This window comes from Schistocerca nitens, chromosome 7 (genome assembly GCF_023898315.1).
Source record: "Schistocerca nitens isolate TAMUIC-IGC-003100 chromosome 7, iqSchNite1.1, whole genome shotgun sequence".
Taxonomy (NCBI): domain Eukaryota; kingdom Metazoa; phylum Arthropoda; class Insecta; order Orthoptera; family Acrididae; genus Schistocerca; species Schistocerca nitens.
Window position 1 is genome coordinate 295979932 of NC_064620.1, and position 26858 is coordinate 296006789.

At 43.4% G+C, this 26858-nt stretch overlaps 1 protein-coding gene across 7 annotated transcripts in view; it reads left to right on the plus strand.

Moving 5' to 3' along the window:
* LOC126194626 (ral GTPase-activating protein subunit beta) overlaps window positions 1–26858 on the plus strand; it is a 425832-nt gene that overhangs the window by 111188 nt on the left and 287786 nt on the right. For 6 of the 7 annotated variants that reach the window (XM_049932779.1, XM_049932783.1, XM_049932785.1 and 3 more), the window contains 2 exons: window positions 13991–14140; window positions 24041–24300. In XM_049932779.1, the coding sequence (XP_049788736.1) occupies window positions 13991–14140; window positions 24041–24300 (410 nt within the window). The remainder of the gene's footprint in view (window positions 1–13990; window positions 14141–24040; window positions 24301–26858) is intronic. The other variant, XM_049932781.1, reaches the window with a different exon arrangement.

The window sequence follows — 26858 nt, forward strand, 5'->3', positions numbered from 1 at the left end:
GCTGATAAAATCATAAAATTCACTGTTACAGACTTGTAAATGGCTAACTTGTAGTCACATAAATATTTTTCTTTAGAAAGTTTGTTCAAATTTAGTTCAGCTGTCATATTTGACACCTTAGTGTGTACTGTAAACATGATTTATAGAAAATACTAATGTGGTCCTGGAGGAATCCGCATATGTGTGAGCAGCACTGAACACGTTTTGTAGCTTTTTGACAAGAGTAGGGAGATTCTGGATGAGATTAATGATATGTTGTACAAGATGTTTGAAGGAGGGCTGAAATGTTACAGGAATGATGGAAACTCAAAATGTAATCATTTATAATGATACAGGTTCTGATATCAAGGAAGCCTCATTTAAAGGCAGCTGTGGAGATATAAGTACAGGGGACAAAAATTTAGTCATGCCTAGAAGACATCAGGCTAAAACCGTGTAACACCACCTCTAGTCTTGACAATGGCATCAGTTCGGCCAGAAACAAAGCCAAGTGTGCTTCAGGTACGCCATATCCAGCTGAAGTCACACATTGATGATTGCATCCTGTAGTTATCAAATTGTGCGGCTGTTAATTACTATGTTTCACCCAATGTTCCCAATAATTCCATAAATTTTTTGTGGGATTAAGATCAGTTGATTTCAGGAACCAACTGAGGTGTGGTAGTTAAAAGTGGTAATCAAAAGAGGGATGTAAGCATTCAACAAACAAACACCCCCCCAAAACGTCACAGAACTCTGCAGCCTTAACTGCACTTCCCACACACAATGAATTCATCATTGGGCCACCAGTGCACTCACTGCATTGCATCATTTGAAACACCTGAGAATTGATTGATGTGGGCCTACATTCAATGATAGCATCAGTTCCAAAAGAGTTTGAAAGTGATTGTCATTACAAGGTGTGACATTTGCCTCCATTCTCTTTCGATTAAGATTTTTTTATGACCACTGTTGTTATGCTGTGTTATTGGCTGTGAATGATAGATGTACTGGACAGTCAACTTTGATACACCAACTTTATTCATGGGGTAGTCATGGGTATGATCAAATAGAACAGCTCCTTTCTACCATTCCGTCACATCTCCATATCTACCCACCTTACTGGACTGATTCCATACAATCAACTAACATGACATGTCACTTAATTGCCATGACTTACATCAGCAGTGAAGGGTCAAGTAATAATGTGGCACCAGCACTGCATCCCCTACAGCACTCCAAAGTGATTTGTATGCTCTTTTAAGGGTGTAACTAATATTTAGCCTGGTAACATTACTAGCCAGTGTTTAATTTGGTGAGTAGTTATTGTGGGTGGGTAACAGAGTGGATGTCAATGAATATTTTTTGTTAATTATTGACAAGAATGTACAAGGGTGGTTTCAAATGTTCTCGGAATCACCACAAGAGGTCAGCACTAGTGCAATGACTTGTTCATGTGATATTTATTGGACTGTTGCCAGTAAACATGTGCCATGTCAGTGCTCTTGGAAGAGAGCTATGGCAGTGATGTGGCTCTGTTGTTGTTCCCGCGTAGTGATTTGCGAAGATGGAAAAAATCGAGATTCGAGCAGTGACTAAGTACTTCGTAAAGCAAGGTATGAAAGCAGAGGAAATTCGTGCCTGATTTTCAGAATACACTGAGGGTCTCTGCTTCTTCATATTCAACTGTTGCCAAGCAGACGAATGAATTTAAATTTGGTCAGGAGAGCTTAGATGATGATCCACGTAGTGGTCAGCCAAAATGTGTCACTAGTCCAGAAATCATTGCAATATTGCACAAAATGGTCATGGAGGATCACCGATTGAAAGTGCGTGAATGTGCTCATGCTTGCCAGATGTTATCTGAAAGAGTGTATCACATTTTAACTGAAGAATTAGACATGAAAAATCTTCTGCAAGATGGGTGCTGCGACAAGTCAATGCGCACTCGCACACATGTGCTGGTGCCGTGGCAGAATTATATGAACTAAGGTATGAATTGTTGCCATGCCCACCGTATTCATCTGATATGGCTCAGTCAGACTTCCATCTCTTCCCAAAACTGAAAATTTTTCTTGGTGGATGAAGATTCACTTCAAATGAAGAATTGATAGCCAGAGTTGACAACTATTTTGCAGGCCTGGAATAAAATCATTTTTGAGATGGGATAAAGGCCTTGGAACATCGTTTGACCAATTGCATTAATCTCCAAGGAGACTACATTGAAAAATAAAAAAAATTTAGTGATGTAAGTACTTTTTTCTATTCCGTTCCGAGAACTTTTCAAATCACCCTCGTACCTATAATCTCTATTAGGGCAAGGATGTTGGAGGGAGAAACTCGTACTAATTTTGTGAAAGAGCTGGGATTGAATGAAAGGAAGCATAATTTCTTACAAAATAAAAACAAAAACTACTGAAAAACTGTGTTTATTGACCACCATACATACTACACCATGTTATAGTAGGTATCTATGACCTACAACACGCTTAACTGAGGGAATATAGTTTATATGAGATTTGTACATATTATTTAGCTGTCAGAAAGGTAACATTCCATTACATGCTAATGCTTTGTGTGTTCACATTGAGTAGTTTTTGACATTCATGTGTGACATAAAAAAAGCATTGAAAATTGGAGGTATAACACTATTGGAAGCTTTTATAAACTAAGGCCTATTCGTGTTAGTTGCATGGAGAACAGCACTACACAGTGCAATAATTTTCAGATTTCACTCTTGGCGCACTTACTTCCAGACAATATCCATCATAGGTTCTGAATTTCTTCAAATTGATAACTCTTAAATCTACTTTGTCAGGGGTGGGATGTGAGATAGTTTATGAAGATCATAATTTATTTATTTATCTTTTTTCAGTGTTACAAAAAGGATAGATTGCTATTCACTGTGTAGACAATATAGCAGGGTAGAGTTGTAGGAGGGTGTAGTGCTGCTTGTGGGAGCAGGCAGGGACATGTTAAAGTCAGGGTAGGGGTGCTAGGTGCAATCAGCAGGTTTGGAGGAAAGAAGGGCAGCAGAAAAGAGAAGTAGAGGAGGGGAGGGGGGGGGGGGGGAAGAGAGAGAGACATTTCATTTCAGAATTTCCTGTGCAAAGCATTTCCCTATTCAGTTATTGAAAAATGTGCTATCATAGTTTTCATGAGACTTAGAGATATGAAAATTACACTAGTTTACTGAGATAATTTGATTTATTTAGAACTGAGCACAGTAAATCAAATATGGTCATGTGCGGACACAGCCAGTATATAAAAATAAACAACATTACAAGTTCAAATGAATAGTAAAAGACACAAATCAGTTTTTTATGTATTTAATCGCCTCTTGGGTCACAGTGAGAAAGTTATATCACTAATCAGAGTAAGACAAATTGTTCGTGTATTGGCCCTACATTGACATTCTGTTGAAGATGTTTTTCCCCATTGGTAGAACAAGTCTGTATTGGCATCTCTTTTTACATATGAAGAACTGAGAACAAGGCAGTACTATTTCTGTAGATCTACTGAGGAGAGCAAGGTCCCATCGTATTTGGAGTGAGTAAATGTTGTTGATGGGGAGAGGGTGTTTTTTTTTCTTTTTTTTTTAAGTCATCAATCTTCTGACTGGTTTTATGCAGCCTGCTACGAATTCCTCTCTTCTGCCGACCAACCTTTTCATCTCAGAGTAGCAGTTGCAACCTATGTCCTGATTATTTACTGGATGTACTCCAGTCTCTGTCTTCCTCTACAGATTTTACCCTCTACAGTTCCCTGTAGTACCATGGAAGTTGTTCCCAGAAGTATTAACAAATGTCCTATCATCCTGTCTCTTCTTTTTGTCAGTGTTTTCCTTATATTCCTTTCATTGCCAATTCTGTGGATAGCCTCTTCATTCCTTACCATGCCAGTACACCTAACCTCCAGTGTTCTTCTGTAGCGCAACATCTCAAATATTTTGATTCTGTTTTCCCATGGCCCATGTGTCACTACTGTATAATGCTATGCTCCAACCTTACGTTCTCCAAAATTTCTTCCTCAAATTAAAGTCTATGTTTGATGCTAGTTGACTACTCCTGGCTAGGAGTGCCCTTTTCACCAATGCTAGTCTGCTTCTTATGTCCTCCTTGCTACGTCCATTATTTTGCTGCCTAGTAGCAGAATTCCTGAACTTCATCTACTTTGTGAGCCCCGGTTCTTATGTTCTCATTTCTGCTACTCCCCATTCCTTTTGTCTTTCTTCGATTTACTCTCAATCCTTATTCTATACTCATTAGACTGTTTACTCCATTCAGTAGATCCTGTAATTCTTCTTTACTTTCAATGAGTATAGCAATATCATCAGGAAATCTTATCATTGATGTCTTTTCACCTTGAATTTAATCCTACTCTTGAACCTTTCTTCTATTTCCATCATTACTTCTTCAATGTTTAGATTGAACAGTTGGGGCGAGAACCTACATGCCTGTCTTACATCCTTTTTAATCCAAGCACTTCATTCTTGGTCTTCCAGTCTTATTGTTCCATATTGGTTTGTGCACATATTGTTTATTACCTGCCTTTCTCTACTCCTATTTTTCTCAGAATTTCAGACATCACGCATATATTCTCATTGCTGAACATTTTTTCTGGGTCAGGACATCCTATGAACATGTCTATTTTTCTTTGGTCTTGCTTCCATTATCAAATGCAACATCAGCACTGCCTCTCTGTTGCTTTTACCTTTCTTAAAGCCAAATTGATCGTTATCTGACAGATCCTCAATGTTCTTTTCCATTCTTTTGTGTATTATTCTTGTCAGCAACTTGGAAGCATGACCTGTTACGCTGATTGTGTGACTGTTCATGCACTTATCAATTTTTGCTGTCTTCAAAATTGTGTGGATGATGTCTTTCCAAAAGCATGGTGGTATATCGGCAGTCTCATACATTTGACATGCCAATGTGAATAGTTGTTTCGGTGCCACTTCCCCCCAACTATTTTAGAAATTCTGAAGGAATGTTAACTATCCCTTCTGCCTTATTTGATCTTAAGTCATCCAAAGCTCTTTCTAATTCAGCTTCTAATACTGAATCCCCAATCTCTTGTAAATCGACTCCTATCTCTTCTTCTATCATGTCATCAGACACGTCTTCCCCCTCATAGGGGCTTTCAGCATACCTCTCTCGTCTGCATTTAACAGTGGAATTCCCATTGCACTCTCAATTTTACCACTTTTGCTTTTAATTTTACCACTCTTGCTTTTAATTTTACCACTCTTGCTTTTAATTTCACCAAAGGTTGTTTTAGCTTTTCTGTCTGCTGAGTCAGTCCTTCTGACAGTAACATTCTTTTCTTGCCCCCCACTCCCACGATTTCCTTACATTTTTCATGCAGTCATTTCACCGTAGCTTCCCTGCACTTCCTTTTTATTTTGTTCCTAAGTGACTTCTGTTTCTGTTTTCCTGAATTTCCCTGCACATTTTTGTACTTGCGTTTTTTTTGCAGTTACCTTTCTTGTACCTGTGTACGGTGATTGCTCTTTTTAGAGATGTCCATTCCTCTTCAACTGAACTGTCTACTGAGCTATCCATTATCACAGTATTTATAACCTCAGAGGACTTCAAGCATATTTCCTCATTCCTTAACACTCCCCTCTGCCACTTCTTTGTGCACTGATTCTTCCTGAATAGTCTCTTAAATTTCAGCCTCCTCTTCATTATTACTAAATTGTGATCAGAGTCTATATCTGCTGCTAGTTATGCCTTATAATCCAGTATCTTATTTTGGAATCTCTGTCTGATCTTAATGTTATCTAAGTGTAGGGAGCAAATAGTTAGGTGTAGACCTTATTATTCCAGATTTTATCCACATGGTGTGGTTTTAGTTCTGCATTGACATTTTTTACGTGGGCTCAGTCAATCCACTTTGGTGCATTAGATTCCACAGCCAGAGTAGAGCTCAAAAACCCCCTTGTGGGGATTTTTGCACAAGGTTGTTCTTTATTCATAGTTTTGCTGCAGTGTCCATTAGAAGTTGCTTGTAGCGTAAAAGTTCTGTTCAGGGTCATACCAACCTATGTTGGGAGTTCCATTACAGGGAAGAATGATGTTCACAAAATGTACTGTAAGGTTGTTGTTGGCCAATCTGTTCTTGGAAGTGGGAACTAATAGCCTCTGTGCGGTTCTAGGCACTTCAGTCTGGAACCGCGTGACCGCTACGGTCGCAGGTTCGAATCCTGCCTCAGGCATGGATGTGTGTGCTGTCCTTAGGTTAGTTAGGTTTAAGTAGTTCTAAGTTCTAGAGGACTGATGACCACAGATGTTAAGTCCCATAGTGCTCAGAGCCATTTGAACCATTAATGGCCTTTGTTGTGGTTGAACTAGATTGTAGCCTCTATTCTTGTGAAAATTCCTCTAATACCATCTGCAGCAATTTATACACTGTGCTGAGTAGTTTAATCAGGTAGTACCTGTGTGAATATTATTCGGTATGGCTGGCTTAAGTGTGGTAACTATTTGTGTTCTCTTGAGGACGTTCAGAATGTTTATAATTTCATTAATTCACCCAGAGCTGATGATTTTGGTGACACTGGATGTAACTGTCACCAGTCCAGAGTTGTAGACACAGCAGCCTTTCTTATGCACGATGATTGCTAGTAAGCCGTGGGGGTACTGACCAAAAATACGCATCCGCAGTGCTGTCCCTGGCGGGAGACATCGTAGAGCAGAACATAATGGCAGGTGAGAACCTGGATGGAGAGATGGAGCAGCATCTGCAGCTGGCACCTGTAGAGCAGCTCAGCAGGGCTACGAGAACCAATAGGACGCATCCGGTAGGCCATCAGGAGAAACTGTAATGCCTCCTCAGTGGGAAAGTCCTGCAGATATTTTTTCATCTGTGTTAATGGTGCAAACCGTGTGCGTGGCCTCCTCGTTCAATAGAGGCTGAATGGGAGGGGAACGAACATGGCGAATGCCTGAATGCACTCAGAAATGCCTGGGACAGGAACTGAGGTCCATTGTCAAAAATGAGGGTAACCTGGAGACCTTCCACAAAAAAAAAAAAAAAAAAAAAAAAAAAATTCTGTGACTTTTGTGGTGGTCAAGAGGCACCGGATCATGTATGGAAAATAAGTAAGTGACAGTCAGCCAAAACAAATTCAGAAATGTATTTGTAAAATCAACATGGATATGTTCCCAGGGCTGGATTGCTGGGACCATGGGAAGAATGAAACTTCAGGAGTTGCCTGTTAACTAGCACACTGGGAACATGCAGCAACCAAATGCTCCAGCTTCTGGTCAGTGCTGGGTCAGTACACTTGTCTTCGAGCCAAGTCTTTATCACGGGAAACACCCCAGTGGCCCTCAAGTAACAGCTGTAAGACCTCCCGCCATATACTCCCCAGAATAACCCCCCCTGGGAGCTACGTTATTTGTGGAGAAGACCAAGAGATGATGGCACCAGACAAAGTAGTTATGAAGCAGATCAGAAGTGCAGCCCAGAGGATGAGATGACCGAGCCTGCTGGACGACGCAGACAACCTGCTTGAGAAGTGTGTCAGACACTGTGTCCTTGGCATTCAGGTACTAGTGATCGGAAACTGCATGTGATGCTATTTCAGATAGTGTTGAAAAATGGTGGATGGGGGAGGGGAGTGGGGGCACTTTCCACACCAAACATCAACTGTTGATACAGGCCAAAATATGTATTAAGACCCATGATACATGTGGACTTGTCATCCAGGGGTAACCAGTGACATGCTTCAGAAAGATCAAGTTTTGAGGAGAATTGACCCCCTGCTAAGTGTGTGAACAGCTTGTCTGGACATGGCAATGAGTATATGTCAACTACGGACTGTGAATTCACGGTGATCTAAAAACTGCTGCAAAGTCACAATGCAGTTTACCAGAGGATTTCATGATGATAGTGACGACAAGGGGTGTGCCCTATTCATGGGAGGAAATGATGCAAACTATCCAACACTGCCTTGACTTGGGAGTGTAGGGCTACAGGACTCTGCCAATCTAGGATGAGCTGACTAGTTAACGTTATGTAGGCCTGAAAGTCTGTGGTGCATCCTAGGCCTTTGCAAAGATATTCTGAAATTCTGAGCACAGAGATTCCAATGATTGATAAGGGATTTTGGCAGATACCAACTGAATGGAGTCCGTGACTGAAAAGCCAAAGGCCTGAAAAGTATCAAACCCGAAAAGATTTGCTGAACCAGCATTGTGGATTACAATAAAGGTAATTGGCTGACTCATTAATCAATAGGTAACATCAGCTGTGAATTGGCTAAGCAAAGGGTTTGGCTGTTTACCTTATCCCCGCAGGCACCTGTTTACCAGTGACGGCAGCGGTAGAGTTGAAGTCTGAATATGTTTGGGCATTAAGCAAGGAAACTGCTGTGCCGCTGTCTACCTGAACGTGCAACCATCATGAGAGAACCAAAACCTCAATAAAAAGCTTGTTCGAACCCTGATTTGTAACTGACCCTGACAATGATGCTTCCTGGATTCCATAGCCATTTTCTCTGATGCTGCATTCTGTGCAGTTGATCTCTAGACTACCTGGCTTTTTTGATACTTAGGACAGATAGCTCAGCATTGGGGACACACTGATCTGTCATGTTAGGAGTAACAGGATGCACTTTATGGCAACAGAGATGGCAGCTGGAACATTGATCATGCGCTGTGCGGGAGCCACTGGATTGGCCAGCTTGCAGTGCCATGATATTGTCCTCCCTGGACACAGTGTAAACTGCTGGGCAACCCTGTACCACAACAATGCTGAACCATGTTCCCTGCTACTGACTAGTGGCATGTGATGTAATACAACTGGGCAGTGGTCAAAACCTCTTCAAAGGAGGGGTTTTATAATTGGAGGGCATGTTGAGGGATTTCCTTGTGGAGGGTGGAGTGGATGTTGTCGAGGATGGAGTGGATGATAACTTTGCAAACCATGATGTCTGCATATGACTCTTTTGACTTGCCTGTGACAAAATGGCACTTGCTACTAAGGCCATGGAGGGATGTGGCCCAGTAATGATAAGACTGTTCGGGCCACTTGTTGTAGTGGTAGAATTCAACTTGAGCAACCATGATGTGCACGCGGCAGTGATAATGGGAAGACAGTAAAGTGCATAAATTGTCAAACGAGAATGAAGACTGTTCGTGCAATGTGACCAACTGCCACAACACCTGATACAAGGTGTGATAAATCTGTGACAGAAACAGTACACAACTTACCTACACACCCATAACTTGGAAGGTGTGGAAATGTTGCCATAGGCAGTGTTTGTACATTTCCAAATCTTCTGCTCCCTCATCAGATAGCAGGAATAGAGTAGCAAGCTTAGCTGGAGATGAAGGCACAGAGAACAATGCTGACACAGCCTGTTGCATGATAGTAAGAAGTTCCATCTGTTGTTGCACCACCGTTTGAAGCAGAGACTCCATGTCACAAAAAGACACAAAAAGCAATTGCACAAGAGAACACATGGAAAAAAAAAAAAAAGACCTACTCTTTGCTAGTGTGTTCTGACAGCAAGAACACAGAGATAATAACAGACACATCACCTCATTACATCTAGAGTACTTGTACATGAGGACGCTTGCCACGAAGTGGCTTAACTACTAGTCCAATAAACTGGTTGAACGTCAACATATGACTGAGAGCGAGGTTGGCTGGGCCGGCCCTATAAGCTATCTGCTGGCCGGTAGAGTGCATTACAGAGAGGCTGCATGCGCATCCAAGAGTGGAGGCCTCCGTCAGTGCTAGTGCCTACTGAGTTGTGTGGCACACTGTACAGCTGCTTTCCTGAATCGTGAGTGCAGAATCTACATGGGCGACCACACCTCTCAAGTACTGTGTTTCCAATGTCCACTCGTACATAGGTTGTTATGCCAGATGTTGAGTAGTACATGGCTCTTGTATACATCTGTCTATTTATCTATCTAACCTCTCATCTTACATTGAATTTCATTTTCAGTGTGTGTTTCTTACACTTGGGTGACATTAATCACATTATCTTTTAAAGTTTCATGTAGGTGCTGACAATTTTGTTTTGCTTATGCCTTCAACATTTAATTGACAGATTGAGATCATAGAGCCAAGATGTTTTGCCTTATGGTCTTTTGGACAATCTTTTCATGTGTTTTTGGGAGTCATTGTGATTTGCAGTAACCAGGAGGTTCAAGGATTATCTTGTAGCTGGTATTATGCTAGTTGATGTAATTCATAACAAGTGCTGTCGAAGGTGCATCATGAGGTGGTGAACAGTGTCTTGATATGTGCATAAACATCCATTAAATTAAGCATAAAAACTATGTCATTAACTAAAATAAACGATATTATTTTCATGGCTGGGGTTCAGAGTCATATAAGACTTTTTGGAGACATATTTGTGTCGTTTGGCAGTTAAAAAATAAATTCATTATAAAATACGCTATCACTATTCTGAGTGTTTAGCCATTTTAGAGCAGAATACAGTGAACATTTTGTGCTTAAGCACACATCAAAATTTTAAAAATTTCAGACGTGTCATTCACACATCACCCACCCTATAAGTATCATGGTGATATACATCCTTGTCTGATATTTAAAAAAAAATTATCATGCTGAAGCCCAAAATAATCACTGTATTCTACCTGTAAATGGCAAAACAGCTGAAATTGCAATCGCAGATTTTATAAATAAATAATTTTTAAAATGAAAGGTAATAGTAATCTCCTTAACAAAAGAAAATGAAGGAATCTGTTATGAGACTGGTATAGTCATTTATTGATGATTAAAGTGTGATTTCAGTAAAAGGGAATAACAATTAGAGATTTTTGTCTCTCACACTGTTGATAAAAAATTTGTTACGAGCTTAAAGGGGAATGTCAATATCTAATCAAAGACCAAAGAAAGGTAGGTACATGGGCTACAGGTTGTTGAGCAATAAGGAAATCTGAGACTCTCTTGTAATATTTTTTTACTGTTACTATATTATTTGACATAAGCAGTGAAATTAACATGATTACCAAAGCTACACAGCGGTTTGTTGTAGCATTGATTAAGTTCTTCCATTTCCTTGTGGTGAGAAATGGGACACTTCTTTTCAAGCTGCTGTTTTAGCTTTTATTTCTTTATCTTTTGAAGTTCATGCTGTACATAGATGTTTATCCAGTAGATTTAAGGTAAAGCTGCATGTTAAATAGTTACATTTATTGTCCAGATTTCTACTCAGCACAAAAAAAGTCTCATCAATATACTGAATTTCACTGGCTGAACTAGTATATGACATATTGACACACAGATTTAACCTGTCTTTCTCTATTTCTGCTGTTTTAAGAATACAGATAAATTTTCCACTTATGAAAAAGTAGACACTTTGATATTAGGTGAACGGGAATCATCTTACTTGTGTCACACCATAGTTAATTTTGCACTGTGGTCTTCATCTTAATGTCTTCTAACACACGCAAACAAAGGGTGCTAAGGCAATCTGATTTCTCCATGAATTGCCCATCTTGTATCCACAGTAATAAGAGAGAGGGAGTAGATTTATATTTATGGTTGGGAACACTAGGAAATAATTAACTATAAAACGAAATCATATACTGATGGCAACTAGTTTGTCTTTGGTAATTATTTGTGTTAACGTTCCTTGCATTGGTGTTTAATTTGCAGTGATTTCTTCTTCATTTATTCTGTGTAGCTCCATCTGTCATGTTTGTACTATTTCATTTTGGATTATTCATTTCTAATTCCACAAACATACTCCCTTGCTGCTAATTTAATTCCAATCTTACTCTTTGGTGTACTATTTAAATGGAACAGCAGTCTTCTTTTTGCACCTCAGGCTCATTGTCATCATCTTACACTTTCATCATTTTAATTGGAATGTTACATCACTGATGCCTTATGATGATTTACCATTGCTGCTTGGCTTATAGTCATGCGTGCAAATTTCTGGAGGCATATGTTCAATTCTAAGAACATTTATTAATTTCATTGGTAAAATATTCTTCAGTTCTGTTAAATGTGCTTTGCTCATCGTTCACTATTTCTCTTTTAAGATTAAATGATGGTGATTAACACTCATAACATCATAGATTTTCTGTTATCGCCTTTTACGTATTTGTTGCCTTCTTGCTATTAATTTCCCACATATTTACCTTCTTTTGATTATTTCCATTTTTAAAATTTATTTATTTATTTTTGTAATGGTGAGCATCTCAAGAAATAATTTTGGTTTTATTGATAGAGCAAGTAATAATTTAAAAATATATATTTTTTAAAACTTTTTTAATGAGTCCTCATAAATCTTTTGTCATAAATGCTTAACCACACTTGCAAAGCAAGGAGCCTAACTGAAAAATGGGGAAATGAGCAAAGGATGATTTTTACCCATTTGCTTTGACCCACGATATCATATTTTGAGTAAACAGGATAGTTTACCCAAGTTACTAAGACAACCACAGATAACATTTAATAACAAGTCAGTTACATTCTTTAAAATGGTGACCACAAGACAGACCATTATGGTTACAAAAAAACCTAAAAAATACATGAAATATTTCAGTTACCTAATAAAATGAAATTAATGGGACAGCAGTAGGAATCAGGGAGTCTTGAGCAACAATCGCAGAATTGGAATCGAATTTTTCACTTGACCTATACATCTCAGATGAAGATAGTTATATCAGACAGCCCCACTCACCACCCACACCTGGAAAATAAAAAATGAGAAAAGGCACACACACAAAATCCTCTGTAATAAATTGAACAAAAAATGTAGAAAACACAAATTAAAATTGAATATTTTGCTGGACCTGTGTAGCTCAAACGGAAACAGGGATACCAGACACACCTCCACAAAACAACATCATAATCAAAAAATAATACACACATATTCTTCCAGGATAAAGCAAATGAAAATAAAAGAAAAACACACAAATGGAATCGCAGCATACACTGGAACTATATAACTTGAATGATGACAGTGATACAAGACAACCACCAAAAAAGAACTAGATAGTTGAGAAACTGCACACATGATATCCTATAGAGTAAACTGAACAAAAAATTGCACAATTCGAATGGAATTTTTCACTTGACCTATGTAGCTCAAAGAAAGACAGCAGTACCAGACACACCAATACAGAATGAGGACATAACTGAAAAATAATACAGGAAAATTCCCTAAGAATAAACCTAGAAAATCCAAATATTTTTAAAAACCTTTTTTCACTAATGACCATTTGAACTGTGCCCTTAGTTTTGTGTATAACCTCACCTTCAACAAGCTTGCCACATTACTAAAAGAGCCAAGTAATAATAAGAAACAACAGGATAATTGTAATTACTAATTGTTCCAATCGCAACAATTTAACTTGTGCTGTTAAGTTCATGCCTAATCTCACCCATGGAAATCATGTTAAATACAGAAAGAAACAGCCATATATTTGTGAGAAAAAAATAAAAGTACAATATTTACGTTTCTCTATCAACAATTTAAGCTGCGCTCTTAGGTTTCACCCAGACCACACCCTTGTACATCACGACATATTTGGAATAAGTAGCATAATTTACAAACACTATAGATTATGGTAGTAACTAGGAAAGCCACAGATAACATTCAGTAACAGAATACTTACATCATTCGTACTGTAAACTCATGATGTCTCACAGGACTGCAGGGTTCAAAGCAGACGGGTGGAATCTTATCGTGCACTTTGCACGAAAAATGAATAAATTGACAATGTAGTTTTATTAATTCAAAACTTGTTTGAATGGACCATAAAATAATCTTCTGTGTAAATGGATGAGAAACCGACGGTCACTGCTGTTATAGAATTGATGAGTTAGCCCCTCATGTGTCATCGGTTGGTTCTTGTAGGCAACAGACAGACAATTAAGTACATCATTTGTTTAATTAATGAAAAGATAATTGTGGTATAATTATTTATTATTACATCAGAACCTTAGATTTTTCAGTGATGTTTACTAAATATAGATTTCTCTGCAACTATTTTTTAAAATTATTTTACAGCAGTTTTAAGTCTTGGTTCTGATACAAGGAACCCTCTTGCTCCTGGTCGACCAAAGTGTAACAGCATCTTGCACCTCTTTGGGGAATGGTTGTTTGAAGCAGCTAACATAGGATGTGAGGGTGCGTTCCAGAACAGGTCAGCTGCCACAAGTAAGTTTTTAAGTGCCAAACTATGAATAATTTAAATTACAGTTACTTTAAGAGTAAAGGAGACAACTCCCCAAAAAGCCAAAGCATTGAGAGGTGCATACACAAGAAAAAGAGTGAGCTTGATAGCTATTGAAGTGAATCCACTTTCAATCTCAAGCAGTACAAACCACACACACACACACACACACACACACACACACACACACACAGAATCAAACACTTGTGCCCCTACAGAGTGCTGGCTCGACACACAATGCTAAAGGATTAATTCTGAAAAGTAGCAAGTTTTCTGTCTTTCCTGTGTGTGTGCCTTCCTATGGCTCAGACTCCACACTTCTGCTCTTTGGTGAGTGGTCCCCTTTACTTCTAAAGTATTTACATTCTAACAGATATTCCCTGTGATACACCACTGGCCATCAAAATTGCTACACCAAGAAGAAATGCAGATGATAAACGGATATTCATTGGACAAATATATTATACTAGAACTGACATGTGATTACATTTTCACACAATTTGGGTGCATAGATCCTGAGAAATCAGTATCCAGAACAACAACCTCTGGCCGTAATAACGGCCTTGATACGCCTGGGCATTGAGTCAAACATAGCTTGGATGTCGTGTACAGGTACAGCTGCCCTTGCAGCTTCAACACGATACCACAGTTCATCAAGAGTAGTGACTGGCGTATTGTGACGAGCCAGTTGCTCGGCCGCCATTGACCCGACGTTTTCAATTGGTGAGAGATTTGGAGAATGTGCTGTCCAGGGCAGCAGTTGAACATTTTCTGTATCCAGAAAGGCCCGTACAGGACCTGCAACACTGGGGTCATGCATTATCCTGCTGAAATGTAGGGTTTCACAGGGATCAAATGAAGGGTAGAGCCACGGGTCGTAACACATCTGAAATGTAATGTCCACTGTTCAAAGTTCCGTCAATGCGAACAAGAGGTGACCGAGATGTGTAACCAGTGGCATCCCATACCATCATGCTAGGTGATACGCCAGTATGGCGATGACGAATACATGCATCCAGTGTGCGTTCACCGCGATGTCGCCAAACACGGATGCGACCATCATGATGCTGTAAACAGAACCTGATTTCATCCAAAAAAATGACGTTTTGCTATTCGTACACCCAGGTTCATCGTTGAGTACACCATCGCAGGCGCTCCTGTCTGTGATGCAGCATCAAGGGTAACCGCAGCCATGGTCTCCGAACTGATAGTCCAAGCTGCTGTAAACGTCGTTGAACTGTTCGTGCAGATGGTTGTTGTCTTGCAAACATCCCCATCTGTCGACTCAGGGATCGAGACGTGGCTGCACGATCCGTTACAGCCATGCGGATAAGATGCCTGTCATCTCGACTGCTAGCGATACGAGGCCGTTGGGATCCAGCATGGCGTTCCGTATTACCCTCCTGAACCCACCAATTCCATATTCTGCTGACAGTCATTGGATCTCGAGCAACGCGAGCAGCAATGTCGCGATGCGATAAACTGCAATTGCGATAGGCTACAATCCGACCTTTATCAAAGTCGGAAACGTGATGGTACGCATTTCTCCTCCTTACATGAGGCATCACAACAATGTCTCACCAGGCAATGCCGGTCAGCTGCTGTTTGTGTATGAGAAATCTGTTGGAAACTTTCCTCATGTCAGCACGTTGTAAGTGTCGCCACCAGCACCAACCTTGTGTGAATGCTCTGAAAAGCTAATCATTTGCATATCACAGCATCTTCTTCCTGTCAGTTAAATTTTGCGTCTGTAGCATGCCATCTTCTTGGTGTAGCAATTTTAATGGCCAGTAGTGTAATAATTTAAATTACTTTCTTGAATTTCTTACAAACATTTTAAATTATGGAGAACTGTTGTAAATAGCTTGTAATGAAAACTTGGTGCTAAGTGATAATCTAATTCTGTTGAACTCTGGAATATTCCAACATGAGAAATATATCTTTTGCCAGTCCAAAATGATCTCATATAGTCACTATATGATGATGACACAGGAAAATACCACAAAATACTATTCAGTCAGTCATAATTAAGTTGAAAAAGATCACGATTGCAGACTTGATTGTTGAGATCAAGCCACATTTCACAGCCGCACCAACTAGGTGAACAGACACTGACCACTAGTCGCTGGATACCAGAACAAACACTAGTGGATTTCTTGATGTTGTGTGTCATATATACACTCCTGGAAATGGAAAAAAGAACACATTGACACCAGTGTGTCAGACCCACCATACTTGCTCCGGACACTGCGAGAGGGCTGTACAAGCAATGATCACACGCACGGCACAGCGGACACACCAGGAACCGCGGTGTTGGCCGTCGAATGGCGCTAGCTGCGCAGCATTTGTGCACCGCCGCCGTCAGTGTCAGCCAGTTTGCCGTGGCATACGGAGCTCCATCGCAGTCTTTAACACTGGTAGCATGCCGCGACAGCGTGGACATGAACCGTATGTGCAGTTGACGGACTTTGAGCGAGGGCGTATAGTGGGCATGCGGGAGGCCGGGTGGACGTACCGCCGAATTGCTCAACACGTGGGGCGTGAGGTCTCCACAGTACATCGATGTTGTCGCCAGTGGTCGGCGGAAGGTGCACGTGCCCGTCGACCTGGGACCGGACCGCAGCGACGCACGGATGCACGCCAAGACCGTAGGATCCTACGCAGTGCCGTAGGGGACCACACCGCCACTTCCCAGCAAATTAGGGACACTGTTGCTCCTGGGGTATCGGCGAGGACCATTCGCAACCGTCTCCATGAAGCTGGGCTACGGTCCTGCACACCGTTAGGCCGTCTTCCGCTCACGCCCCAACATCGTGCAGCCCGCCTCCAGTGGTGTCGCGACAGGCGTGAATGGAGGGACGAATGGAGAAGTGTCGTCTTCAGCGATGAGAGTCGCTTCTGCCTTGGTGCCAATGATGGTCGTATGCGTGTTTGGCGCCGTTCAGGTGAGTGCCACAATCAGGACTGCATACGACCGAGGCACACAGGGCCAACACCCGGCATCATGGTGTGGGGAGCGATCTCCTACACTGGCCGTACACCACTGGTGATCGTCGAGGGGACACTGAATAGTGCACGGTACATCCAAACCGTCATCGAACCCATCGTTCTACCATTCCTAGACCGGCAAGGGAACTTGCTGTTCCAACAGGACAATGCACGTCCGCATGTATCCCGTGCCACCCAACGTGCTCTAGAAGGTGTAAGTCAACTACCCTGGCCAGCAAGATCTCCGGATCTGTCCCCCATTGAGCATGTTTGGGACTGGATGAAGCGTCGTCTCACGCGGTCTGCACGTCCAGCACGAACGCTGGTCCAACTGAGGCGCCAGGTGGAAATGGCATGGCAAGCCGTTCCACAGGACTACATCCAACATCTCTACGATCGTCTCCATGGGAGAATAGCAGCCTGCATTGCTGCGAAAGGTGGATATACACTGTACTAGTGCCGACATTGTGCATGCTCTGTTGCCTGTGTCTATGTGCCTGTGGTTCTGTCAGTGTGATCATGTGATGTATCTGACCCCAGGAATGTGTCAATAAAGTTTCCCCTTCCTGGGACAATGAATTCACGGTGTTCTTATTTCAATTTCCAGGAGTGTAGATATAACCTATAATTAACCCACTTCACAAACTACCCAGAATCCTTACAAAGCACTGCTTACTCTGTTATCTGTGCTACTGCCATAAAATTTAATTAATAAGATGTATTGTTGTTTGTAGTAAATGTCTGATCAAGTACCTCCAAATTTCTGTAATTAATAACTACATGATGTTCAGAAAATCCATTTGGTAGTAAACAGGTTTATGAAACTTTACAGATAATGTAAGAAAACTTTCATAGTTACTTTAATGAACACTGTATTTTTCTTTAGTGGTAATAATCACAGAAAATAAATAAAAAGTGCCTGATTGTCATCAACAGTGATTTCTTACATAATTGTTTCTTTGTGTTTTGTGTGGGTTTCAAAAACCCTGAAACCACAGTGGATTTGGTTTTTCTGGTAATCTGTGGCTGTACAGCCGATGGAGAAATTCACTTGATTGGACAGAGAAGTAAACTGCAGATCATTCAAAGCCCTTCATGGCTTTCTGTACAGCATCATTAGCTTTGTGGCCAATAGGCTCTCCAATTAGCTTTCATTTACAGTATGATGTAAAGCTGTGGATCTGCTGCTGTTACTTCAGGAGACAGACGAACTTAGCCTCCATGCTACCAAGCCTTTTACCTCGTCACCAATGTTATAGCCGCGAGCAACCGGTGAGAGGTGCATGGCTGAGAATGGAGACACGAAGCTACCAGGTGGAGGAGCCGCTGGAGGTACCTCTAACTACAAACAGACAGGACAGACAAACAAGTAGGGGGCGACACACACTACGACTGACCACTACACAATATGAGGCAAGCAAGCAAGAACTGAGATGATAAACTTGGTGAGACAACAACAATGCAGGAACACTCCAAACAATGGCAGTAGGTATATCAACATGCGGAACTGGAATGCAGGATGGCTGAGATGCACACGTGAACTGTGGCAAGCACCAGACTGCCAGGGTAGCGCCATGCGGCCATCTAAATGCCTGACTGTGGGAAACGCTATCGGCCGTGGATTTCACATGGTATGGAAAGTGGCGCACTTGCACCGCATAGCTCATGCCACAGGTGCACACCAGAGCACTGACACCTCAAGTGGGTATCCAGGTGTGTACCCTCGGCACGCATTCAACTTCCGCTCCTTCCGACTCCAGACCCCTCCACCCCAAAACCTGTGCGTAGGGGTGGAAACACCCCGGACGGTGCTGTGGTGGATGGAAGGAGGGAACGGAGGGAGACCCTGTGGCGTCGACCGCCAGCGGTGGCTTGGGAGAGCCATCCATGGGATCCACCAAAACTTCACTGGAGGGGCAGGGCATCGCATGGTGTTTTCGATCCTTGTGGATGCGGGAAGGAGTGCCGGCGTGCCTGCAGGGAGCCGGTGCCCATTGGCAGTGGGGCTGACTTGAGGGCATCGGGCAAACCAGAGGGAGGCGGGAGGGTTGGAGAATGTGAGGTGCCATGAAGGGGTACGAGGCTGGAGTTGGTTATGGTGGCGGCACTGGAGCCCCATCTGTGTCTGTCTCAGAGTTGGTTATGGTGGCACCCCTGGAGCCCGTTCTGTGTCTGCACCAGAGTTGGTTATGGTGGCACCCCTGGAGCCCCTTCTGTGTCTGTACGAGAGTTGGTTATGGTGGCACAGCTGGAGCCCCTTCTGTGTCTGTACCAGAGTTGGTTATGGTGGCATCACTGGAGCCCCTCCATAGGTCGTGACTACTGTGGTGGGAGTCCAAGCAGCCTTGCCCCCATATGAGTAAGCCCACACGACTGTGCCCGGGGTGTAGCGCTGAGAGGGTTGGAAGTGGGGTTCAGATGGTGTGTGCAGATGGAGCAGGGTCCATGGTTGCTGCCCATGGAGGAGTTCAGCAGGACTATGACATCAACCGTCTTGGTGTGATTAGGGTTCAGGAATAAGATGAGGGCCAACAAGGTGGCAGAGGATTTCACCACTTTTGTAAGCTATTGTTTAAACATCCTGACCAGTTGCTCTGCAGTGCCATTGGAGGATAGATGGAACAGAGGGGTGCAGATGTGTTTGGTACCATTGGCCTCACAGAGTGTGTGAAGGAGGCTGCTGTGAATTGGGCGCAATTATCGGAGACCAAGGTACAAGGCAGGCCTTTGATGGGGAGAACATGAGCCAAGGCTATGAGTGTGGCATGGTGGACGCCATGTGCACCACATACAGGTATCTGGACTATGCATCCACAATGAGTAACCACATTGATCCCAAGAATGGGTCCACAAAATTGAGATGGATGCGGTCCCAGGGCCAACAAGGCATGTGCCAGGGGGCAAATGATTGCGGCAGGCTGGCCTGGTGATGCGCACACACACTGTGCTCCCACGGATCAAGAGTTCGATCTTGCCACCGATGCCAGGCCTGTACACATGCCGGCAAGACAACGCCTTCATACTGGACGTCCCCCGGTGTCTGCGGTGTAGCAAGCATAGATTGCAGTGGCACAAATAGGGTGGGATGATCACAACTGAGTGCTTGTGGGAGAGGTGCCGCCAGGGGCAGAATTCAGTTTTCAACCAGAGCGTCAGATAGGTGGACCAACCATGGGTCACATAGTGGAGAACATAGCGCAGAACAGGTGTGCTGCGTGTGCCAGAGGTGACCAGTGCAGCCGTGACGGGAAATCTATCCAGTGTATCTTGGTGGGCCATATCAGTGTGAAATCAGAGGACTTTCTTCTGGTTGAACTTGGGATCAGGGCGTGGGGAGATACGTGACAAGGCATCGGCGTTGGAGTGTTGAGAGGTGGGCTTATATTGGATAATGTAAGTATAATTGCGTAAGAACAGCGCCCAGCGCTGGAGACATTGAGCAGTTCACTCAGGGAGGTGTGTGTGTGTGTGGGCCGAAGAGAGCAACCAAAGGCTTGTGATCAATGAGGGGAGTGAACTTTGTCCCAGACAGGTAAATGTGAAACTTTTGAATGGCGAACGCAATCACTAGAGCCTCTTTCTCATTCTGAGCATAATTACTCTGTGCTGGGGATAGTGTCTTGGATGCATATGCAATGGGCTGTTCTGAGCCATCCACATTCCTGTGAGCCAGGACTGCCCCAATACTATAGGCCGAAGCATTGGGCACCACAACCAAGGGGCCAATGGAGAGATGGGTTCAGACAAGGGGTGGACTTGAGCATAGTTTTCAAGCGGAGAAAAGCATGATCACAGGCAGGAGTCCAGTTAATGGCACCCCTTTGCGACACAAGTGATTGAGGGGCTGTGCAACATCAGCAGCCGGGGTAAAAACTTTAAGTAGCTGTTAATCTTGCCCAAAAAAAGCCTGGAGGTCAGATAAATCCTTGGGGCGGGGAAGGGCATTGATGACCGCGAAGTTGTGATCTGATGGATGAATGCTGAGCTAGTGCCCCAGGTATTCGACTTCTGGTTGAAAAAAACTACACTTTTCCAGCCAAGAACGTAAGCATGCATCCTGCAGAGCATGAAAACAGGTATCAAGGTTATGCATATGCTTGTGGCGTGTATGGCCAGTGAGCAAGATGTCATAGAGATAATTGACACAAGCCGGGATGGGCCATGTGAGCTTTTCCAGGTACCTATTGAAGATTCCCGGCACCAAGGAAATACCAAATGGAAGGCCCTTGTATTTATATAATCTGAAAGGCGTGTTGATGACCACAATGTTCTGGGATTCCTCATCTAAGGGTAATTGGTGGTAAGCCTCCTTCAGCTTGATCTTAGAGAGATCTTGGAGAAGTACTCGCCATGAGCAAGTCTGAGAAGGTCTTCCTGCCAGGGAATGGGTAAGTTACAACCAGGGGTTGTGCATTGATTGTAACTCCGAAATCCCCGCATAGGCAATCCACCACCACCAAGGGAGTCACCCAGGCACTCGCCTACATGGGCTCAATGATGCCAGCAGCCTGCAGTTGATTGAGTTCTTGCTTGACTGCTGGATGCAAGGCCACTGGATTGGGTCAAGTCTGAAAGAACTGCAGCTGAGCATTTGGCCAGAGAGCAATGTGCGCCTGGAAGTCCGAAGCACACCCTTAGTCAGACTGAAACAGAGAGACATAGGCCGGCCACAGATCATCAAGGTAAGATCCTGGAACGGGACGACAGTGGAAATGACCTTATCTTCATTTGAAATCAAAATGCCAAACAGAATGAAAGCATCGAGTCCAAAAATGTTTGAAGCCAAGGGATGGTCAACCACCAGTAGAGTCAGGAGCCGGGGAACATGTTTATAGGTGGCCGCTATCGAGAACTGCCCACAGAGGGGGATAAAACCATCACTGTAAGCAACCAATCACCGAGAGGTGGAAGACAGCCCCGGGAAACCCAGGCGTGTATGCATCGCCAGATTGATCAAGGTGATGGTGGCCCCGTGTCAACCTGGAAATGAATGTCCATGTTAAAAATGTGGAGTGTGAGGAACAACTTCTACGTCAATGGGACGACCAATGGGATGTCTGACTGCAGCATGTGCACGGTATCGTGATGCCCTGTGGGTGGAGAGTGAGAGTGGGATGAGTGGCTGCAACAGACAAAACGGAGTTGGTCATCTTTCTGACAGAACATGCACATCTTCCAGCGATGGGGACAGTCTGTGCGAGAGTGGGTGGAAAAGCATCATGGGCGAGATGGAAGCGATCCATGCGACCATCAAATGAGGTGCGACTGGTGGCTCTGAAGCCATAGAGACATCGCACAAGGAGGAGTCTCGTCGATGTTGGGTTCTGTGGGCTGTACCATGCCGATGGTGTGAGGGAGGCACCCGCGAGGAGGATTCTACTGCTACCACCTGCGGCCTCGACATGAGACGCTTGTTTGCCACTTCTGAGATTTCAAGGGAGTGGGCTATGTGCAGATTCTCTTCCAGTGAGGGGTTATTGAGTTTCAACACAGGTTGAATGATCACATCACAAATTAAGGAGTCCATATATGATGCCTTGCAATGCTGATTGGTGCAGATGAAGTTGCATTTGCGGCTGAGACCCTGCAAATCTGTGACCCAAGAATAGTACAACTGACCAGGCTGTTTATGGTACTGGTGGAACTGAAGCCGAGATACCACGACATGGTAGCGCTGGGAATAGTAGTTAGTCAGCAGCACACATATCTCGTTAAAGGAGAGAACCACAGGGTCGGGCAACAGTGCCAACTTCCTGAGCAGAAAGAATGTGTCTGCTGATGCACAGCACAAGAATAACGACCGCTGCAGGGAGTCATTTGTGACCTGAAACACTGTGAAATTTTGTTTCAGATGATACAAGTATGTTTCCCAGTCTTTCTTAGCATCATCAAAGGGCAGAAATGACAGCGGACATGGGGAAGCATCAGAAACTGGGACACCCAGGAGCTGGTGCAGGAGGGCATCCTGTGTTCAGACTTTGTCTGACAGCAACTGCAAGGATTGCTGTTAGAGTTCTAACTGGGACTTCTAACTGGGACTTCTAACTGGCACTGCTGCTGCTGCTGCTGCATGAGATACTACTGCTGTTGCTCCAAGAGACAGATGAACTTAGCCTCCATGCTGCCGAATGTTCTACCTTTTCGCCAATGTTATAGGTGTGAATGACCAGTGAGTAGTGCACAGCAGAGAATGAAGAGGCGAAGCGACCAGGCAGGGAAGCCACTGGAGGTATTGCTAGCTAAGAACAGACAGGACAGACAAACAAGTTGGGGATGACAGACACAGTGGCTGACCCGGACAAAACAAGAGGCAAGCAAGCAAGAACTGAGGTGACAAACATGATGAGACAACAATGCAGGAACACTGCAAACAACAACAGTAGGTATATCAACACACAGAACTGGAACGCAGCAGGGCCGAGATGCACATGCGAACTACAGTGAGTACCAGACTGCTGGGATAGCATCGTGCAGCCACCTAAGTACCTGACCTCAGGAAACACGATTGGCTGCAAACTTCACGTGGCACGGAGAGTGGTGCGCTCAAACCGTGAGGCTCGTGGTGCAGGCGAGCGCCGGAGCACAGTATCCAGGTCCATAACCGCTGGCGCGCATTCCACTTGCGCAACGTCTGACACCAGAATATATTCACTTATTTTGCTTTACTCTGACATTATTGATACAGTATCAAAACAAATATTTTGATTTTGCATTGAACATGTTATTATGCCATCATTATTTCACTGACGTGTATGAAAGAAAAAATAAATTAAATGGCATTTATTACCGATTTGGACTCATATTACAATTTAACATTTTTGGTGTTCAGTTTTATGTTGTTAGTGTATGAAACACTACAAAACGACCAATAAGTTATTCAGAAAAAATTTTTGCAGGGCTTGATGGGAACTCTTCTAAACGACCAAGTTCAGTCCTTGTTGATAATCGGAAAGGGAGCTTCTCCCAGCCAGCATCATTGGCAGATGAGTCTGAGCCACCCTTACCACCTGGTGGAGGAAAGTATGAAGCTGGTCGAGCCGAGGCGCTGGGAGCACTATGCCGCATCTTCTGTGCTAAGAAGACTGGTGAAGAGATATTGCCAGTATACTTAGCACGCTTTTACCTTTCCTTGCAACAAGGCTTGAGAGTCCCTGAGGTAAGTATTTTTGTGAGAACTTTTTACATTACTGCTGGTCCTCAATTTTATTGATAATCTAAGCATTTCTTTGGCCAGTACTCAGAGACTTATCGTTACCTGCAAGCTTACATTAGCGAAACAAAAGGCCAGAATCACTTAGAGGTTGGGAGGGGCTGTGTGATTCAGATGCATTAAAATGAGTACTAAGCTGTTGAAAAAGGTTACACCGTTTCCGAAGCTATTGAGAAAAATGAAGAAAGGAAGTATGGTAAAAGAATAAGCAAATGGAAGAAGAAGGAGCTCCTGCCTTCCTGGCAGTGTTCTATGCTTTTCTTTTTGATTTAGACATAATCACATTAAAAATGATGACTGTGCTAAAACTTTATAGATGTCTGAAGCCACTTACAAAACATTGATATGTATTGCACACATATACGTGCTACTGAAATCTATACAAGAAGTGTATTTACTACTGCAAAACTTGCCATAGCACATACTAAATGTAGTGGACTGACAAGGCAGCCAGTCCAAGTTACGGGTAGCCGAAAGGCACACGTACACACACGCCGACTGGCGTGAAGTCTGAAACAGGATACGTGATGAAAGCTATAAAGAAAAGAACGGAGCTTCTCGTATACTTAACTTTATTCCCTCTTGTGGTACATCTCTGTTGATAATAGAAGTGAGACTATATCTTGAGATACATGCAATGTTACAAATGGCGCCTTGCTAGGTCGTAGCCATTAACTTAGCTGAAGGCTATTCTAACTGTCTCTCGGCAAATGAGAGAAAGGCTTCGTACGTGTAGTCGCTAGCAATGTCGTCCGTACAGCTGGGGCGAGTGCTCGTACGTCTCTCTAGACCTGCCGTGTGGTGGCGCTCGGTCTACGATCACACAGTGGCGTCACGCGGGTCCGACATGTACTAATGGACCGCGGCCGATTTAAAGCTACCACCTAGCAAGTGTGGTGTCTAGCGGTGACACCACATTCCTCCCCCGCAAATCGGCGAACGGTCATGTTATAAGGCTTCCGCCCGCCGTGGGGAGGACCCCATGTTGACGTATGCGATGAGGTGGGGAGCCTAACAACAGGCGAGGCTGTGCCACCCGCACCCGGCCATTCGGTCCGAGGGGAGCTAGGAAACGCCTGGAAACCTAGTCCAGGGTGCACGTCAACATGCGGTGTATGCGCCCGTAATGAGACAGGAGGGGCCGAAGGGTCGACCTCCATTGCGTCGGGGTATCCGACGCGCGATGACGCCATGTGGTCCGGAGAAAGCAAGCAAATGCAGTGAAATCATGCCCGCGGTGTGCAACTAGACATTCGCGTGAGACTTGCCCGTCACGCCAAGCTATTTGCTTTTTCTGTAATAAGAAAGGACATGTTCAAAGTGTTTGCCAGAAAAAGCTCAGATCAGACAATCACAACCATTCCAGGCCCTTTACTTCGCGCCGGCATCGAATCAAGGACACACAGGCTCGGGAACCTTCGCCCATGGACATTCATGTAGTTAGTGCCACTCCGCCCAGTGTTCCTCTCGCTAACAGTGACTGTGTTCGTCCCACAAAAAGTGTGCGTCGACGTCGACGCAAATCCCATCCTCGTCGCCAGTGACGGGTAGCCGAAAGGCACACGTACACACACGCCGACTGGCGTGAAGTCTGAAACAGGATACGTGATGAAAGCTATAGAGAAAAGAACGGGGCTTCTCGTATACTTAACTTTATTCCCTCTTGTGGTACATCTCTGTTGATAATAGAAGTGAGACTATATCTTGAGATACATGCAATGTTACAAATGGCGCCTTGCTAGGTCGTAGCCATTAACTTAGCTGAAGGCTATTCTAACTGTCTCTCGGCAAATGAGAGAAAGGCTTCGTACGTGTAGTCGCTAGCAATGTCGTCCGTACAACTGGGGCGAGTGCTCGTACGTCTCTCTCTAGACCTGCCGTGTGGTGGCGCTCGGTCTACGATCACACAGTGGCGACACGCGGGTCCGACATGTACTAATGGACCGCGGCCGATTTAAAGCTACCACCTAGCAAGTGTGGTGTCTAGCGGTGACACCACACTAAAAATTATTTTTTAAGAAAAGTGTGCAGAATGGCATTTGGTAAGTGGTGGTGTTAACAGATTACATAAGTTGGCAGAGAGAATGACAGAATTGTGTCGATAAATGTAATCTTGGTCTTACCTGTGGGAAAATAAATGACAGCGTAATGAAACACCACCACCACCACCACCACCACCACCACGCCTCACTGCAAAGTTTTTTGTGTGTGCCCTAGACTCAACAATAGGATGAGAAAAAATTAAAATCTGTAACATTTTCCGATTTCTATTTGCAATTTATGTAAAGTAGAATTCAAGATATGTGGGGTTCATATCTAAGTGTCATAAGTGGTATTTGGTGAACAATGCATTACCATACATTAACATGGCATCAATGAATAAAAACATATATAGTTGCAATGCAGTAGATTCAAGGTTTTTTTTTTCATTTTTATTTGACAGTGCTTGCATTTATAATGGATTTTTTTATATATATATAATTAATTGTTCATTACAAATCAAT